The sequence below is a fragment of the Terrapene carolina genome, unplaced genomic scaffold, assembly GCF_002925995.2.
Source record: "Terrapene carolina triunguis isolate 2854851 unplaced genomic scaffold, T_m_triunguis-2.0 Scaffold111, whole genome shotgun sequence".
NCBI classification, from domain to species: Eukaryota; Metazoa; Chordata; order Testudines; family Emydidae; genus Terrapene; species Terrapene triunguis.
Window position 1 is genome coordinate 2,234,373 of NW_020664462.1, and position 19,217 is coordinate 2,253,589.

At 57.2% G+C, this 19,217-nt stretch overlaps 1 protein-coding gene across 1 annotated transcript in view; it reads right to left on the reverse strand.

The window, feature by feature from the left end:
* The window catches only part of NBEAL2 (neurobeachin like 2), a 175,643-nt gene that overhangs the window by 1,079 nt on the left and 155,347 nt on the right, over positions 1-19,217 (reverse strand). Inside the window, exons 37-53 of the mRNA XM_029911640.1 lie at positions 18,830-18,963; positions 17,715-17,822; positions 16,730-16,825; positions 15,167-15,291; positions 14,474-14,614; positions 13,506-13,636; positions 12,830-12,939; positions 12,528-12,645; positions 11,368-11,465; positions 11,000-11,116; positions 10,484-10,573; positions 9,648-9,757; positions 8,802-8,974; positions 8,134-8,228; positions 7,083-7,199; positions 4,077-4,238; positions 1,587-1,735 (exon numbers count right to left, since the gene is read on the reverse strand). Of these exons, the coding sequence (XP_029767500.1) occupies positions 1,587-1,735; positions 4,077-4,238; positions 7,083-7,199; positions 8,134-8,228; positions 8,802-8,974; positions 9,648-9,757; positions 10,484-10,573; positions 11,000-11,116; positions 11,368-11,465; positions 12,528-12,645; positions 12,830-12,939; positions 13,506-13,636; positions 14,474-14,614; positions 15,167-15,291; positions 16,730-16,825; positions 17,715-17,822; positions 18,830-18,963 (2,074 nt within the window). The remainder of the gene's footprint in view (positions 1-1,586; positions 1,736-4,076; positions 4,239-7,082; positions 7,200-8,133; positions 8,229-8,801; positions 8,975-9,647; positions 9,758-10,483; positions 10,574-10,999; positions 11,117-11,367; positions 11,466-12,527; positions 12,646-12,829; positions 12,940-13,505; positions 13,637-14,473; positions 14,615-15,166; positions 15,292-16,729; positions 16,826-17,714; positions 17,823-18,829; positions 18,964-19,217) is intronic.

Here is a 19,217-nt window from a genome sequence, read left to right on the forward strand (position 1 = left end):
GCGCCCTGCTCACGCAGCAAACCGGCTCCTGGCTGTGCTCCGAGCCAGATCTGGGGATTTTACTGCATTTCACACCTGTTCACCCAGCCAAGCTGACGCAGCTCCAGGACAGGGAGCTGGGTCCCAGTCTGGCTCCTGCATCAGTCAAATAGTTGGCTAAGTCCCAGTTGCAGGGAGAAATGCCACACCGGGACAACTGGCTTGCGCGGGCATCTGAGGGCAGAGTTTTATTCCACAGACCCTTTGGGACGAGGGCGACGCGTGAAAAGGAGAAAGCCAAGCTTGACTCTCAGATCCCAGGCTGGTGAGTAGGAAAACCAAACCATTTCACTTCGCAAACAAGAGTCAATCTGATCTGGAATTCCTGCCATGCAGAATCCCACAAGGCCAGCAGGGAGAACCACGTTTTCAGGGGTCGATAAATGCAGTTTTAAGTGCCGTTCATAGTGTCCCCAGCAGCCCGGCCCCGCGCAGACAGTTACAATGGGTGATTCTCTTTCACCCGCAAGAGCCGGCAAGACCAGATCAAACTGGACAGGGCCACAGGCAGGTTTGCCCCAACCTGCTGTGGAAGCGGGAAAAAAGCGCAGACATCTTAGTCTTTTAGGAAGAGCAAGAGTCAGGCTAACTCTGACAGCTACTAACGCGAGACTCCCAGGCAGGGCCCGGGCGAGTGGAAAAGAACTGTAAGAGAGGTTGTTTTGACCTGGTGTTAGATAAGAATGGAACGCAGACTATAGCAGAACTGCTGAGGAAAGTAAGATAGCAGGAAGGAATATGTATAAACAAAATGCAGTTGTTGATCATTACTGTATGTCACGAAAGGTATAAATGCTTGCCCTAATCGTTTATCTTTTGGGAGACCTGCCGTTGTGCACAATGCCCCTTGCAACATTGCTTGAGAATAAACTGCCTCCGACATGTTGCAACCAACACAAGCGTGAAGGACTGTGTTATTCTTCCCCACTGTAAACATCAGCTTCCTAATCCCTGTAAGGAGCCCCCAGAAACGGCCCCAACAGACTCCTCATCAGTACGGATTCTATGGGCCAGGGAAACCAGCAGAGGATTTCAATTTAATCCCAAAAGAATAATCTCCACTCCCATTCGTGGACTTTATGGCCAGAAGGGACCATTGTGATCATCTAGTCTGACCACAGGCCAGAGAACACATTCAGCTCACTCCCAGATGGGACATGAACCCACAACCCCGCTTGGGAGCCCCGTGCCTTACCCATTAGTACATTTCACCTCCCGTGCTACTGAGCATAAGGTACCAGCCACGCCCTAACCTCATCCTGAATAAAACGGGACGTTAATGGCTGCATGAGTATATCTCGTCCACGGGGGGAGCTCCTCCAGAAGATGGTAGGCTACCCTGGGGGGAAGAGAGGTGCAGATGCAAGACCCACACGCTATGCTATCGACTCACACGCTGGGTGGTTTTAGAGAGACAGCAACTGAGGAAGAGCGTTCGCCGAATGTGGAGGATCATGGCTGTGACACACTCGGGACCCTTGTCCCCTGCACGGGAGTGACACACGGCGCTGGTAGTGGGCCCAGGAAACCGACGAGGGGACATTTACCTCTGAAGATCCAAGATCTGGAGAGAACACTGCATGGTCCCCAGAACCACGAACTCCTCGGAGACACACAGGGCTGTGACCTGCTCCTCCAGCGGGACGGAGGAGAGATGCTTGCCGTTGACGGAATAAAGGTGCAGGGCAAATTTATCCTTCAACAAGAGAAACGAGAAGGGCGTTGGGGGAGCAACCGACAATGGGTTGAAAACTTTCCAAGGGCGCCTGTATTCTAGGACGCGACTGGGTGAACAGCTTTGGGCGTGGCCGCGGAACCATCTCTCCATGACTCCCCGTTCAAATGGGCCTGGTTCTTACCTTCTCGGGCATCACCAGCCATAAAGGTTCTGCAGGCCGAGCTATACCATCAGCAACGCCTCCCCACTGCCTGCAACAGGCGCGACTGGAAATTACTACCCAATTCCGCTGGTGATGCACACGAAGGAGTAAGAACCAGCTTCCTCCCTCTTAGCAGTGCTGGCTCTGCAGAGTTGGAAGAGTGAAAATCTCCCCAGAGCCTTCAGTAAAACATGCCTCTGGATCCATGCCGGGAGCAGATCCATGAGAGGTGGGGATGCCATTTTTAAGAGGAGAGCAGCACTTTACTATACCAGCCAAATACCTAGCGTGACCAGGAGGACAGAAAAGCGACAGGTCTCACTGCAATACGAGAGCTACGCAATGCATTGAGACACTACGGGAACCAGCACTTTGGATCGACAGATGGAGCCTCAGAGAGGGAGCAACTTTTGAGCTCTCTTCACTGCAATCATGTGGAACGACCTCTTTCGATGAAACCATTGAAACCGGAGCAGCGGCTGTGCTCAGCCTAACCATCGGCAAGAAACCTCCACGCTACACAAGACCCTTCACTCTCATTTTCCCTCTTGGAGATGCACATTTTCCATATCTCTAGATACATTTACACCCCCACACACGCATTGTGGGACCCTCCCGGCATAGGTGTGAAACCAGGAGAAACTCACCAGCTTGGATTAAGTTTCCCTGTGTGCTCTCAGGGTGAGTCTGCACTGCAGTTAAAAACCTGCGGCTGGCCCATGCCGGCTCGCAGGGCCTGTGCTAAGGGGCTGTTTAGTGGGAGTGTAGATGTTCGGGTTTGGGCTGGAGCCTGGGCAGGAAGGTCCCTGAACGTCTACAGCACAATTGACGGGCCGCAGCTGTCTAACTGCAGTGTAGACATACCTGGAGAGTCTCCTCGGGGCATAACAAGTAGTACACCTGGGGGAATTCTGCGCCACTGTGTGCGCACATAATTAATGTGCCGTGCATAATGTTTTTTCCTCCGCAGAAAATAACTTCTGCCAAAAAGTTGCTGCAGTTCTGCCTTTTGCTCACCCGGGGCCGCTGTGGTGCTAATACAGAACAGCCACTCCTGCGTGGGAGCAGCCCCAGCTGCCGATAGGGAAGGGAAGAGGTTGCCTGCCTGCCAGCACCCTGCCAGCGTTGCCAGGTCAGGAGACAGGGAATATGGTGGGGACACACAGCGTGGGGCTGGGGGGTGACAGACTGGGGTTCTTAAAGGCTATTAGGAGAGGATAGACTGGGGTAGTGGCTGAATGGGAATGGAGGCGCTGGGCCACATGGGGCTGGGAGGAGGGGGTGCAGGAACACATGGGGGAAAGGGGTGGCTGAGGGGGCACAGAGACACATGGGGATGGGGGGTGGTGCATGGACACATGGGGACAAGGGCAGATATGCCTGACTGAATGGGAGAGGCCAGGGGTCAGCCAGGGTCTGCATGGGGGAGGCTCCCTAATAATCTCTTGCTGCTCCCCACCCACACCCAACAACCCTCCAGGTTCACTCCCAGGTTCCTTCCCTCTCCCTCAGCTCCTCCGTTACCCCAACTCCCCCAAGCCTTTGCACTGCTTCTGGGGGGGGGGGGCAGGAAATACGGTTCTGTATTGTAATTTAAATGAATTATTACACAGAGTTCTGGATTAATATGCCTAGCAAGGAATCTTTTTTTCAAAAAACATTTCCTTAATCTTTTTCATTGTCTGTATTGTTATCGACATACTTGTTGACAGGTATTTTGAAATAAATTACCCAAATAATTGAAACTGGTGTGATTATTTTGTGTTATTTTGACAAATAAAATATGCAGAATTTTAAAATATGGTGTGCAGAATTTTTAATTTTTTGGTGCAGAATTCCCGCAGGAGTAAAGTGGAAAAGCTGTGTGTGTGTGTGTGCGGGCGGGGGGGACGGGACAGCGCCTCCTGCCGGGTGGTGGATGCGTTGTTCCTAGACAGGGATAAGTCCCCAGCTCTGTTTATTTGGGATCGGAATCTGGCTGCTGCTGATCTGCTCCGAGGCACGGTGCCATCACCACAGCAGGGTGGAGTTACCGTCCCTTCCCTGCTGGGTTTCGGAGCGTGTCCGAGGCGCCCGTCCTTGCCCCCAGCGTCCCATAGGGAAAGGCCATGCTTGCCCCTGCATTGCTACTGGGCCCGCAGGTCCCGGCCCACTCACCTTCAGGGAGGATCTCCCCGCCACGGTGGTCTGGACGATGATCTGACCCTCCAGGCCCACGGCGAGGTTCGAGACAGTGGCGGGCAGCGAGCTCTCACAGGGGGGCTTGATGGACTTCATGAACTGGCCCCGGCGGATGGTGTGGACGATGATGGTGCCGTCCTGCCACAACGAGAAGGCCTTTCGGCTGTCACCAGGGCAACTGGGTTCTTTGCTCCCACTTACCGTCAATGGGCCCTCAGTGTCTAATTCCCATAGGCCTCTGAAAACCCTAGCCTTATTCTCCACCTGCCCTGAGCCTTTCATGAGGACGCCCAAAAGCTAGGCGGGCGACACAGATGAGCCATTGCCCTTTCATCTGGCTAAAGTCTCCACCTCATCTTTGCTGGGCAGGTTTCGTGTTGGTGCATGCTCTCTCTCCGGCCCTCCCACGAAGAGGGGTCCTGAGAACGGGATAGCAAGCCAAACTCCCCCAAAGCTGGACTGCCAGGTGTGGCGAGCTCCAGGACAATGGCGGGGTGCAGCTGGCATGACAGACAGGAAACCACTTCAAGCCCAGCACCCCTAGCACCCCCAGCACCCCTAGCTCCAGCACCTATGGATCCTCTCCCCAGGAAGAGAAGTTAAAATGGCAAAGTGACCATATGCAAATGGAGAGATTTTTGCCTAGGTGCATAAAACCTTCTTCTCCCTCTTGACTTAGCTACAAGCCACTCCAAAGCCAGGATGACACCTGATTTCCTACGCAAAACGATCCACTCACTGTGCAATAGGCCACGAGGTAGGTGGGGAAGCTGGGAGTTAACTGAATGAGAAATAATTTGCTGTGTGAGACTGAAGGTCAAATGGGGTAACAGGCAGTTTGCCCTAAGAAATCAAAGCCACATTTTCACCCCAACTTACCAACTACCCATTTGTTTGCCTTGTAAATCAAATACACTGTGGCTAATCTGTTTTTGCCCCATCAATGAGTCTTTCACTCCAAATTAGAGGCTGCACATTTGCTTGTCTTGTGAGTAAGATCTACAGTGGAACCTCAGCTTTCCGAACTGACCCATCAACCACACCCCTCATTTGGAACCGGAAGTACACAATCAGGCAGCAGCAGAGACTGGGGGAAAAAAGCAATCGAGTACTGTGTTAAACATAAACTACTAAAAAAAATAAAGGGAAAGCAGCATTTTTCTTCTGCATAGTAAAGTTTCAAGGCTGTATTAAGTCAACGTTCAGCTGTAAACTTTTGAAAGAACCGTGTTTGGTTCAGAGTTCTGAACGTTTCAGAGTTACGAACAACTTCCATTCCCGAGGTGTTCGGAACTCTGACGTTCTGCTGTACATCTCTCTGTGTGTGGACAGCGGCTCTTGTTCTGTTGTGTCCCTAGCCTCTGGCTGTCAGAGGGGCGAGATGGATGGCAGGGGAGAGATCACTTGATCATTACCTGTTAGGTTCACTCCCTCTGGGGCACCTGGCATTGGCCACTGTTGGTAAACAGGATACTGGGCTGGATGGACCTTTGGTCTGACCCAGTACAGCCGTTCTTATGTTCTAAACTCTAAATAACATGAAATGCTTATGTACAATCAAAGACCCTATAAAGTACGTCCATCAAATCTGGAAGATTTTTTGGTGTTCATTGTAAATAACCGACACTAGAAAGAGAGAGACCAGGTGGGTGAGAGGATATCTTGTATTGGACCAGCTTCTATTGGTGGGAGGCACAAGGTCTGTGTAGCTCAAAAGCTTGTCCCGCTCACCAACAGAAGTTGGCTCAATAAAAGATATTCCCTCCCACACCACCTCTCTCTAAATTCCTGGGACCCAGATGGGTACCACCACACCGCAGCCTAGAAATAACAGGAATTGTCTGGCACCAAAAGAAGGAATGTTGAAAGATATAAACACAGGAATAAGTTTGAATTAGCCACAGAAATGGCTTAAAAAGGGAGAAATCCCAGTTAATAACGTGGGCTAATATTGAGATGGGATCCTGGATAAGAATCAAACATAAAAAAGCCTCAGATAGGGAAAGGACTGAAGAAATTTGTTATACGCCAGCGCCATCTAATGGATATCGATGGAAGCGTAAGAGAAACAGCTGTCTGTTAGAAATCAGAGGGTGGTCCCCACCAAGGAGCCCTGAAATCAGAGTATATAAAGCTGAGGTCACCACGTGGGACCCCCAGAATTGACTGAACCCATGAGGAAGCTTCCAAATCCCCCGTGCAACGGATGCCAGGACCAGCTGTGGGCAGTCTCCATATTCCAGGGTTAAGAGGATAAGAATTGGGGAGATTTCATTTCAGACTGGATTTCCCCTTCTGCTCTTTAATATAAGTAACTAGGTGCCCATTCTCTAGGGAGACCTCCTGTAACCATAGTTAGGCGTTGAACTCATGCTAGACGAATGCTCTCCTTCGTAATGCAGGCAAACTGGCCCAAGAGAGATCTGAACTGAAACTTAAAGCAATTTTAAACTTGTCCCTTTTGCAACCAATCCATTCAAACAGCAGGGACTCAAAACTGCCTTACAGACAAATGCACCCGACCTCCTTGGAGAAACGCTGGCAGGGTGTTAGGTACTAAGAAATGATGCTCATAAGTAAATGTAATAAATCTTGCTGGTTTAACTGCTGAGCTCAACCCTAGTCTTTGACAATTGCTTGCAAGACTGTGTTGGTGTGTGCGGCTCGTCCCACGAGCATTGGTTGCTCCTACATGTGAGTGGTGAACTGCTGGGTATGTTAATCTGGTTCTGGATCAATTAATACACTGCTGATTGGTAATGTGTCCTGACTTGAGAAATACTGTTCAAGTGAAGAGCGGATCTGAAAAGAGCCCAGCGTTAAATGAGGACGTGAACACTCGCTGGACTCCGATACTGGCTACAGCACTTAGCCAACTGGCAGATCTAGTTGGTTGGAGTTCGGCTTTAAAATCTAACGGGCACCAGCAAACTCTTAACATTGACGCCTTCCGCCCCCCCGCGCACCGTGACGCATCCTCACCTTCGACCCCGACACGGCCATGTCCAGCTCGGTGCTGATGGCGACGCACGTCACCTCGGCGTCGTGACCGTACAGGACTTGGACAGGTTTGGGAGCCAGGCCACTGGAAAACCCACCCTGGAGAGAGAAACCAGGGTCCGTGGGCCAGATCCTGAGCCAGTCTCGGCCCCGCAGTGGAGCGGTCGCCGCTTAGAGCAGCGGAGGATCTGGCCTGGAAAGGCCCAGAGGAAACGGAGCTGAGGGGACACATGCTGGGGATGGGAAGCGTTTGGAATCACCGTGCGAAGCCGCCGATGCTGCTTGCAAAGCCCCAGGGGCTGAGCGAGGCTGGAGAAGTAACCACAGCCACACTCGCCAGGACAGCTCAGGAGAAGCCCCAGCCACGTGGCAGCGAGGCCGACGCGTTAGGGGAGCAGAGCTCAGAGCCCTTCCAGCGGGGCAGGCTGAACCGGGTAAGTTCCTATCCTCGTCTCCAGAAGGCAACCGGCCCCAGCACAGAACTGCCACAGAAGCTAGTATGATGGAGCAATCGCTGCTCGGGACAGGGCTGGACCAGGAGTGCGGGGAACTGGCATTGGGTAGAGCTGGGTGTGGGGGGCCAAAGGCTGGTGCTGTGGGCCAGGAGTGAGGGGCACTGGCAGAGCTGTGTGGGGAGGCCCAGGGTTGGCATGGCAGGAGGTACTGGACCCAGGGCTGGCATGGCAGGGGCTGTAGGCCAGGAGTGAGGGGCACTGGCAGAGCTGGGTGTGGGGGGTGCAGTACCACTCCCACCAGCCAATCAGTATCAACTCAACCAAATGCACACAAAAGCATCCTGAAAACCTTTGAAGAGACATGGGGGTGCCCTGCTGCCAGCGCGTCCTCGGACCTACAGAATGGTGCCTCCTAGCCCAGGAGCGAAACACGCTGAGGATCTGCCCTCTCCCCTACCGAGCCCAAGAGTCACGCGAGTGCCTTGCCAGGAAGTTCCCAACCACCCAGAAGCCTCCTCGGACCCCAGCCCCGAGCTACTGAGTGGAGCACGTCCGGCCGGAGCCGGTCTCCCCCTCACCTGCTGCAGGACCTGCCAGACCATGCAAGTGGTATCCCGGGAGCCCGAAATGAGGTAGATTCCGCACAGATCGAGCGCCAGGCAGGTGACCACATCTGCAAGGAGGGGAAGAGGAGACGTTGCTTCCGAGACGCCGACCCCAGCGCCCCACGATGCCGATCCCCACCCTGTTTCCCTGGGGCTCTGAGTTGGGGCTGGGATCTCATGGGTCCCCTTCGCTGGAGACTCCGCACCCGAGAGAGGGGCTGTGGGGCAGAGCCCACCAGGCACTCCGGAGGGGGTGGAAGTTAGTGACCGCAGGGTGAGCAGCATGGCTCATTTCAACCCCACCTGGTCCTACGGGCAGGTAACTCCTCTCCCCAAAGCACCAGGTCACAGAGATGAGCCACAAAGAGCAAGGGGTGGCTCCGGGGCCCTGGCTGGCCCGAAGCGTCGAGAGTTTGCCAGTGTCTTCCTAGCGCCCCCGTAAGTCATGCCACGGTTGATCAGCTGGGCACGGGGTGGAACAGCTGGGGGGCTGCAGGCCAGGGTGGAGATGCATTGGGGGGATGGGACACAGGACTTTGGCAGGATGGTGCCTAGCCAGCGATGTGAGTCCCTCCGGTCCACGCGCCCCGCATCGGGTTACCTCCCCCCCCCCCCCATGCCAGCCCGTCCGGTCCCCATACCTATGTGCCTGGTGATGTGCCCGATGACCTTCCCTTTGCTCAGCGACGTGACACGCAGGCTGTTATCCCAGTGCCCCCCGCTGAAGAGGAGCTTCCCGTCGGGAGAGACTGTCAGTGTCTTTGAGGACACCTCCACCCCCGGGGCGAAGGGGCCGGAGAGGAAGCGCTGGGCTCTGGCGGAGGAGACAAGAGCATATGGCTACGGTGTGTCGCCCCCGAGAGCCGCCTGCGCTTTGGCTCCCGGGAACTCTCCGCCGCGTGGTGGGGGGTCATGGGGAGGACAGAGGGCCGGGGCCTGCGGGAGAGGGGGCGTGGGAGCCCCGGCCGGCACAGGCAGGGCGGAGGGTACAAGCAGGACCTGGAAGGGGGCAGTGGATTACCTGCAATCCTGTGTCCAAAGAAGGCATTTGGGGCTGCCCCATGTCCCAGAGCAGGGAGGTGACCCACCCAAGGCACTCCACCGGGGTGCCCTACGACCAGAAGACTGCTCCGTTCCCTCCCAATTAGCTAAGAGCAACAGAACTGGCCAAGGGGCTACGAGGACTGGCCCTTGGGAGGCGAATGCCAGGAATGGGCATGCACAGCTTGGCCGGGGGCCAGGGAGCAGGCTGCCGGTCAGGGAGGGTTTGGAGCCAGCTCCTCTAGGGGGCGGCTGGAAGAAGTGGGATAACGCTGTGCAAAGGACGCCGTAGGGTGACAACCGGAGGAGCGTGCCTACTGGCCGGGGGAGGGGTGGAGGCCACCTAAAACCGGACTGGACTCAGCGTCGGGGCCGATTCCCAGGGCACTGAATGGCAGGAGACAGGGAGGGATCCGGTAACGGGGCTCCCCGCCAAGAGGACTCACTTTGCATTGGAGACGGTGGGGTCTTTGGTGAAGCTGAAGTAGTTGGAGATGTTTTTGTCGTAGGGCAGCCAGCCGTGCGTTCCCAGCAGGCCGTTGGCGCTCACCGTGACCTAGGCAAGGAGAGGGAGGCTACCAGGAGAACGCAGAGTGCGCAGCCCCTGGGGTTACAGCCCCGCTCTTGGGGGACGGGAAGGCCGTGGCCCGTCAGGACCTCGGTTTTACGGCTTGTTCGAAAGGTGCCCCCCTCTCCCCCGCAGCATCTATGATGGCAGCGGTATGGCCACCCCTACCACACTGGGTGATTCCGGGGTGTCCGAGCCAAGTACCAACCGGGCCTGGCCCTACCTAGCTACTGCAACCCGAGGCAAATCACCGCACCCGGAGGGATGCGTGCAGGACAGATCCCTTATCTCTCCACGTAATAAGCCAGAGGTTAGCTAGGGCTCTCGGGAACAGCCGGAGCCAACACCTGCTCAGCCCTCGTGCTTCGTCGGCAGCGGCAGGAGGGAGCTTTAGTTTCCCCAGCCAAGTGCTGGAAGTTGGAAGGCCGGGCTTGTGGTGAGGTCCCCGGGCTAGGACCCAGGAAACCTGGTGGCCAGTTCTGCCACTGACCCTCCATGTGGCCTTAGGCAAGTCCCTTCAATGGCTCTGTGCCTCAGCCCTGGCCCTGTGAACTGGCAATCGGCTGCCCTGAGTGCACGGGGGCTGGGAGGATAAAATGAACGGATAGCAGAGGTGCTCCGATAGGTACCGGCGGGGGGTCTACAGACGCACCGAGCTGAGAGCCCCCCGAATTCCCAGCCAACAAGCCATGCCATGCCCCCAAGGACACTCACCAGCACGTCCGGGGAGCCCTGCGTGATGAAGGAATGGGCCTGGTTCTTGGGGACCACAGCCTGCACCAGCGGGACCCCGTCGCTGATCCCCTGCGGGAGAGAACAGAGAGCTCCGGTGCTGCTGCAAGACAGCTCGGGGGCTACGCCCTGCCACGGCCCCGCCAGCACGCGCACGTTGCGTTAGCGCTGGGCATTATCGGGTGTTTGTAGGGCCTCGGCGCCCCAGTCACGGACCGGGACAAGGTCGTGCTAGGCGCTGGACAGACACACCAGAGAGTCCCTGCCCCAAAGAGCTAGGTAACCGCATGATCTCTCTGGAACTCGTGTCCTCCCTCACCCCATACCTCCCCCTCCGGCCATTGCCACCCCATCACTCGCCCCCCTTCCCCCCCTCACGCGCCCCTCCCTCCCTCCCTCCCCAGCACGTGGGAGGATTCCCTCGTAAGCTCTCCCGGGCAGGGTCCGCAGCTCTGGCCAGCCCCGCCCTCGGAGCCCAGCGGCGAGGAGAGCTCTCACCTCGACGAAGAAGGACTTGAGCTGGTCGAGGTTCTCGAAGACGTTGGGGGAGTACGTGTCGAGCCGGGCCAGCCTCCTGGCGGCGTTTTCGGCCGAGAGGCGCACTGGGTGAGGTTCCTGCCGGGGAGGGGGGGAGACACCAGCAAGTCAGGAGGTGCCAGATCCTTGCCCCGAGCGAGATCCCAGAGCCCAGCCTCCCGGGAAGAGAGAGGAAGCAGAGGGCAAAAGGACCCAGGGGTGGGGGGTCGCCGTACATGGACCTAAGCCCTGGCCGAGGGAGTGGAGCTCTGCTCTCAGGGCCTGTTGGGGGATCCCCACCTTCCCCTCCCCGGGGGTTAGCCGGGTGCGCCCTCTCCGGCTCCCGATACCTTGAGCAGCTGGCAGGGGGTCTGCCCGAAGTTGCTGATGATGCCTTCCAAAGCCTTCCTCTGCGTCTCGTCAGCAATGGCGTCCAGGTCCACGGCCCCTGGGTGTATCATAGAATCGTAGAATATCAGGGTTGGAAGGGACCTCAGGAGGTCATCTAGTCCAACCCCCTGCTCAAAGCAGGACCAACACCAACTAAATCATCCCAGCCAGGGCTTTGTCAAGCCGGGCCTTAAAAACCTCTAAAGAAGGAGATTTCACCACCTCCCTAGGAAACCCATTCCAGTGCTGGTAACATGGATTTGGGGACAAAATTGTTTTGTCCTTTATAATAAGGTTACTTGATGAAATTGTTTTAATGTAAGTTTATACATTAATGTTTTATACTAATTTAGTAACATTTGAGATTGCTCTGCTCTGCCTTGACGGAATTGTTTTGTTCTGTGAAAAGTTGGTTTTTGAAATTATTGTCCTGTTCTGTGTGTGAATAAGTATGTGTGAAATGTAAATAAATAAATAAAAAAAACACGCCAGTAAACCACAAAAGGGGGGTGAAGAAACAAGATGCCAGCGTCGTCATCCTGAGACCCTGATGGCTGGATGAGAGTGCAGAGTGACGACCCTAAAGTGCAAGGGCATCCGCCCTAAATTAAGAACAGGATACGAAATAAGGAACTGGAAAATAGCTGTGAAAACCACATGCTAATGATGAAAGAGAAACTGCGAAAACAACTAGTTTGTGATCAATAATTCAAGCATGACACAGCAGGGTTCATAGGCGTACCTGAGGATCTGTTGCTATAAAACATAGGTGAGAGTCGAGGGGCTTTGGGTTCGTCCTGCCAAGGCTTCCCCCGGAGCATCGCGTCGCGACAGACAGAACCCGGCTCCTCCCTACCTTGATCCATCTAGCTGGTCAGTAGATTGATCCGGACCCTGGACTGGTAACTAGAACATCGCCTGGCAGGGCAGTGTGTGTGTTTCTGTGAGCATATGCCTGCTGCTTTCCTATTGTATTCTTAATAAACGCGGCGTATTGCCTTATCCCCTAAAAAAGATCCTGTGTGCCTCTTATAAGCTAACATAGGGAGCAAGAGAGGGGGGGCGCTGTGAGTGACAGGCGCTCACCAGGGAACCGCCCTGCCTGGCCGGTGCCTCTTACCCTCGTACGTGCAGTAATAGAAGACGTTGAGCGCCTCCACGGCGGCCGGGCCCCTCTGCTTGTACCCGAAGATCAGGTCGATCCACTCGTGGAGGTGGGCAGACACGTGCTCCGACTCCTGGTCCAGGGAGAGAACGGGGACGTTCGGCACCACGGGGACACACCAGGCTGGGGACGCCCCAGTCGGTCTGGGCCGCCTCTTAGGGAAACCCCAGGCCCCCGCCCTACAAGCTGGGGGAGCAGTGAGTTTGGCAGGCCAGGTGACGGCTTCGCGGGCCGGGCGGAGCCCCCTGCCCACTTACCAGCGCTTTCCGGTGCTTGTGGACGAAATCCTCCGGGGATCTGGCCCACTTCGGGAGGACGACGTCATTCACCTGGTCGTTCGACATCTGCAGGCAGCCCAGGTCGAACCCTAGGGAAGGCAACACAAGCAGAGTGGCTCACCATCCCTCGGCACGGGGTCCGATCAACGGCCCCCCAGCCCCGGGGCCAACACCGGCTCATGCTGGATGCTATAACCTCGCTGCCCCATGCTATAACCGAGCAGGGCGGGGAATCCGGAGGATCCCAGGAGATCATGCGCCAGCCGTGGCATGTCTGCCAGGCACCAGCTCCATGCAGGGCAAAATTAGCTCCCCCGGAGCTCAGCCTGCGTCCCAGCTCTGTCTAGAGCCCAGTAACCATGCGCACAGAGCCCTGGGGCACCCAACATGCTCCAGCCCCCGCTGGCTTGGGCACTCCACCCTGCATGAGCCAGTGAGCCCGGGCGCCAGCATGCCCAGTGGCTAGAGACAAGGACTGAGAGTCACTGCGACGATTGCGAGAGATCAACTAGAGTCACAGAACGCATCCTGCCCCTTAAATGGAGGCCCCAAGTAGGTACCTCCCCATGCCAACCCCAGCGCGCCTCTCTCCCCCGGCTCTAGACGCAGGGCACTCCGGCCGGCCGTGCCGCGATGCCCCAGGAGCTCCCGTTACCGTTCTGGTTCTCCAGGAAGTCTGTGAAATAGAAGAACTCCGGGATCAGCTCCTTCACGTCCACCGGGTTCTCCATGCGCGCCTGCCAGGCCGCGGGCACCGAGTGAAACTGGCGGTCCGAGCAGTCAAACCTGCCGGCAAGAGGGGTTGGCAAGAGAGTGAGGTCAGCTCCACCACTGACCCTTCGCGTGGCTGTGCCGCAGCTCCCTAGCTCGAAGACGGAAGGAGCCTGACTGTCTCTTGCTAGATACCTGTCCAGCACCAAGCACCACAGACCCCTGATCTCGGTGGGGGTTTCTAGGCTCTAGAGCAATACAATCAATAACGCGTAGATTTTCCTGTCTTCCAGCGAGCTCCCGGGTTTACCGTATGGTCTGAAGAAATCAGCCTCGTCAGTCAAATCACTGTATCCCTAGCCCTCTCGCCTTCTTTGTGCCGGATAACGCTCATGAGTCACCCAGCCACAGTGGGATACAGGGCCGGCCAAACCCTCTTTCTGCTTTATCAACTCAGAGGCCAGGCTCAGAATCGGCTCTACGACACTAATAAAGAATATCTAGCGCTTTCATCAGCAGATCTCTGAGCGCTTCACAGAGGTACCATCCCCATTGTACAGCTGGGGAAACTGAGGCACAGCACCGGGAAGTGACTTGCCCAAGGTCACCAGCAGAGCTAGGAATAAACCCCAGCTCTCCTGAGCCTGGAGATCTATTCACTAGGCCACACTTCCTTGCAGAGACACACAGAAGGTAGGGAAGAGGCTCCTCCCTCACTCGGACGCAAGGAACGTTTAAGAACGAGCCATGGGAAAGGATTCCCCCACCAGCGAGCGCTCAGGCTGCGGATCAGTCTCCCAGGGGACAGTTAGAACGAGCGCGAGGGGAGATGGCGATCCTGCGTTAGCAGGGCCTGGAGAAGCGAGCAGGACCGTCCTGCCACGCCGGTGCTAGCCCAGCCCCGGGACTCACCGGCCGCTCTGCAACTGGATGTGAAGGGTGGTGAAGGGCTCGGTCCGGATCATGTAGTGCATGACGCCCGCCGCGTTGGAGTAGTGTGTGCCGTAGTGAAACTTGTCGATCATGCCCGTGGGGTCCTCAAAACTCTCGTACCTGGGGACAGAGAGGGGAGGGGAATGAACAGAGAGCGCCACCGAGACACAGACGGTGGTGGGGGGAAGGAGGAGGAGGAGGAGGAAGGGAATCCCAGCGGTGAGGCCGGAGTGACTTGCAACGCAGCTCTTGCCTTGGCCGGGCTGGTTTGCCGGCATGTGCTGCAATAGCCGGAGCGATTGCATCAGGAAGAGAAGACTGGCACCTGAGAGGGAACAGCCTTCTTCCCAGCACGCCCCCACCCACCTTGCTGCTCGGCGGCTCAGGGCCTCTCTCCAGCCATGGAGCAGAGTGCAGGGCGAACTCCCCTGCCCACACACCTCTCAGCCTTTTCTAGGCATGAGACGATTGCTCCGCCTCCACAGAGCAAATGGGAACGGGAGGCATCAGTGATCTGCCAGCCACCCCGGACTCTAGGCCTTCGCTACCCCACGTGCTGGGGTCAGACTACTACATCCAGGGCACACCACCGGCTCTCGCCGGCCACCGTGACGCTCCGATGTCAGCCCCCCTTCCCAGCCACCAGTCCCAGAACCCGGGATGTGCACTCACTTCTCCTTCACGTCCTTGGCGTGTCTCTCGTTGGCCACCCCGATGGGTTTGGAGAGATCCCGGAACACGTCCGGGTCGCTCAGGTCCAGCGTCTCGGAGACGTAGTCCTGCAGGATCCAAGGGAACTACGGAGGAGAGAGGCCAGTCAGATGCCTGCCAACTCCTTACCCGGCCCGGCCTGTCGCGGGGCCTTCAAACCCTAGTGCCGCCCACGGCCAGACAGACAACAGGGAAGTGGCAGAATGGGCAGTTTTCCCCAGGAGCACTGGGCTCAGCCGTGCTCCTGGGGCGGGCTGGGTTGGCCCATTGGGCCTTCCAGACTCTTACAGGGGGAGACATTCTCGATCCACTGGGAGAGCTAGGAGGACACTATAAGTAGGAGCATTGCCAGCAGATCGAGGGATGTGATCATTCCCCTCTATTCGGCACTGGTGAGGCCTCATCTGGAGTATTGCGTCCAGTTTTGGGCCCCCCCACACTATAAGAAGGATGTGGAAAAATTGGAAAGAGTCCAGCGGAGGGCAACAAAAATGATTAGGGGGCTGGAGCACATGACTTATGAGGAGAGGCTGAGGGAACTGGGATTGTTTAGTCTGCAGAAGAGAAGAATGAGGGGGGATTTGATAGCTGCTTTCAACTACCTGAAAGGGGGTTCCAAAGAGGATGGATCTAGACTGTTCTCAGTGGTACCAGATGACAAAACAAGGAGTAATGGTCTCAAGTTGCAGTGGAGGAGGTTTAGGTTGGATATTAGGAAAAACTTTTTCACTAGGAGGGTGGTGAAGCACTGGAATGGGTTACCTAGGGAGGTGGTGGAATCTCCTTCCTTAGAGGTTTTTAAGGCCCGGCTTGACAAAGCCCTGGCTGGGATGATTTAGTTGGGGATTGGTCCTGCTTTGAGCAGGGGGTTGGACTAGATGACCTCCTGAGGTCCCTTCCAACCCTGATCTTCTATGATTCTATGGCTGAGCTCTGCATTACGAGGGGGTGAGGCTGGGCAGCTCTAATTTTACTCTCTCCCCCACAGCAGGTAAGGTCCTTGGAGAGGCCTGGTCATATCTATAGGTTCGTACAGCCCCTAGCGCAAAGACGCCCCCACCCGGCTGGCCTGTAGGTGCCACCCCACCGCAGCTGTGATTTAAAGGGTTCTGACAGGATCGATCAATGCAGGTGCAGTACAGGTGGTCAGCAGCATCACCGGGTGCTAGAGACGGCTGGGAGTGACCTAGCACCCGCTGGGCTCTATCGCGCTTCGTTAGCCAATCATTAACGCCTCGACCGATCCCTTCATAACCCTGTGGAAAGCACGCAGGGAGCGTCCCTGCAACGTGAAGGGTGGCTGGCGAATAACCCGTCACCAGGCTAGTGAGAGCCGGACTCGGGTCGAGGACACGCTGCCGGCCCAGGGAGGGAGCGTGGAGACCAGACGACTACCCGGGAAGGAATGTCGCGGGGGCGCTCTGAGCACCCCGTCTCTGTTCGCCCGCCGGCCCCAGGACAGATCGCTGACCGTGGCTCTGGGCGGAGGAAGGTTGAGGGGAAGGGCCCGGCGGGCATGCTCACCACGGGGTACTGCGACAGGTCGTTGTACGTGCGCCCGGCGATCGTGTTCAGCTGCATCAGGTACTCGAAGTTGGAGATCTCCCTGTAGACCCATTTCTGAAACAGACATGGCGGGGCTGAAACAGGCTCTGCGGACGGCAGGGGTAGTGGGGGCGGCCCTGGCTGCGTGAGTGGGAGGGGAGTCGCTGCATGGGGCGGTAGCATAGGGTGACCATATTTTCCAAAAGAGACAACGGGACACCCCATAGGGCCGGCCCAAGGCCCCCTCTCACCCATCCCATGGGTCAGCCCAAGCCCCCTGCCACCCACCCATACAAGGCAAGCCCGGAGCAGACTCTGCAGGGAGGGGGATGGGAGTCACCACGCTGGGGGTGGGGGAGGACCCTCTTGGGGAGCAGCACAGACACAGGTTGCTAGAAAGTCAGGCTTCACAGGGAAACTCACCCAATGGATTCTCCCCACCCCGCCGTCACACCCCAGTGGCCTGCACCTGCGGGAGGCCATGCTAGCAGCAGCCCACACCTGAGCTCCCCCTCGGGCTATTTAACCCCTCAGGTGCCCACTCTGCCCCGGAGCACGATGACCCGCACCGGGAGTGTGACCCCGCAGGGGGCGGCACTCACTTTCCCCCTGCGACACCCTGAGCGACCCAAGCCCAAGTGCTCGATCTCCCAGCGAGCCAGGGCCGGGGCCTCTCCCACTGCAGGGCTGGCCTCACGGCCCGGACCACGCCCTGAATGAAGTGCCAGCCCGGGCGGATCTCAGAACCATGACCCAGCTGGGCACAGCTGACAAGCCCTGCTCCCAGGGGCCCAGGGCTGGGACAGAAGGGTGGGCCCCGGGAGCTCTGGCAGAGCCGGGAGGCTGGGGGGAGTTTGCCCGGCACTCTGCCTGGCTACGAGGCAGCCCCGAGGGACACACTCCTCTCTCGAGGATAGAGAGATGAAGCGGGGAGGAGGTGGCTGGAAGAAGATGCTAACGGCACCTGAGTCAGTCCTGAGGCCTTCAGAAGCTCCTGGGGTGACCGGCTGCCGAAGTAGATCTGGTTGGACGGGCGCAGGCCCAGAATACAGGAATACACCTTATTTCTAACCTGCAGGGACAAAACCAGGTGCATGAAGCATTCAGGGGAGCACACGTACAGCGTCCAGCCTGCCCTTGAACAAGGCTTTGCATTGCTAGAGCACCTCTCCCCCAGGGCCTCAAAGCACTTGCCCCAGGGGGTGGGGGAATCAGGCTCCATCTCCATTTTACAGATGGGGAAACTGAGGCACAGAGGGGCGGTGACTTGCCCCGGTCAGACACTGGAAGCCGACAGAATCCAGCTCTCCCGATGCCCTGCTCTAGCAAAAAGACAACCATGCCTCTCCGTGAGATCTGGCCTGCTCTTCCAGTAGGGGGGCAGTAGGGGCTGGGAGAGCCCTACATGGACAAACCACGTGAAAGAGACAGCCGTCCAAGGGCCAGCCCCCCCCCGGTATAAATCAGCAATGAAATCAAGGGCCCCACGCTGATTTACATCAGCAAAAGGTCCGGTCTAAGGAATTCAATCCTAAATCAAACGCATGTGCAATTCCCTCCTTAACAAGGCTCCGGAACACGCTGGCCGGGCGCGGCTCCCCTGAGTTCTCCATGTGGGGATGGGGGCTGGAAAAGCTGGGGGAGCTGGGAGTGCTACGGGATCACCCCCCCCCCATCCCAGTACCATACCACCCTTCTCCTGGCTGAGCTCCGCCCACTTTAGAAGCTCTGTATGAAGGGCCACTTTGCCCATCACCCTGCGTCAGGCCTCTTGCACCAGCGACGCTCGACTTCCTGTCTTATCCCCCACTCCGATCAAAGCCCCCCCCGTTTGAATTCAGGTCACTGGAGCATGATTCCTCAGATGGCAACGTGCCCCAGGCTCTGACCACATGGGGCCAGGACCTTGCTTTGGGTCTCCAACATAGCCCCATCGGCAGCCCAGCGCCTCCCAGGGGTCTGGGCTGGGCACCAACGCTCCAGGAAGGGTGCGCCACTGGCTTCCCAAGAGAAGCGGGGGCGGCCCCCGGGGCCGGGTAGTGGCCCCTGTCTAGGAGAGCAGAGGGGATCAGGGCGAACCTTCTTCCTGAAGTTGACAAAGTAGTTGGCCTGGTCGATGAAGAAGAACTCCAGCGCCGACCGGCGGAGGTTGTAACGGCGGAGGTGCACTTCCCGGAGCTGAGACAGGGGGCGCTTGAAGTCATAACCGATCCCTGGGGAAAGGGCAGAAGGCAGGCCAGCTGTTACTCCCCATCCTATACCCAGGTACCTCCATAGCTGGACAGCTCCCAGCGCCGCGGGGGCCACCCTGATCCTAGACACTGACCCATCTCAGCCAGCAATTGTCACACCGGGGAGACCCAGCGTAGGCTTCCAGGCTCCGGGTAGTGGCCAGCCCTCACCCGCTCCCCCACGTCACATCTCGGGACTGAGCTCAGCGCTGGGCTAACCTCCAAGCCAAGCTAGC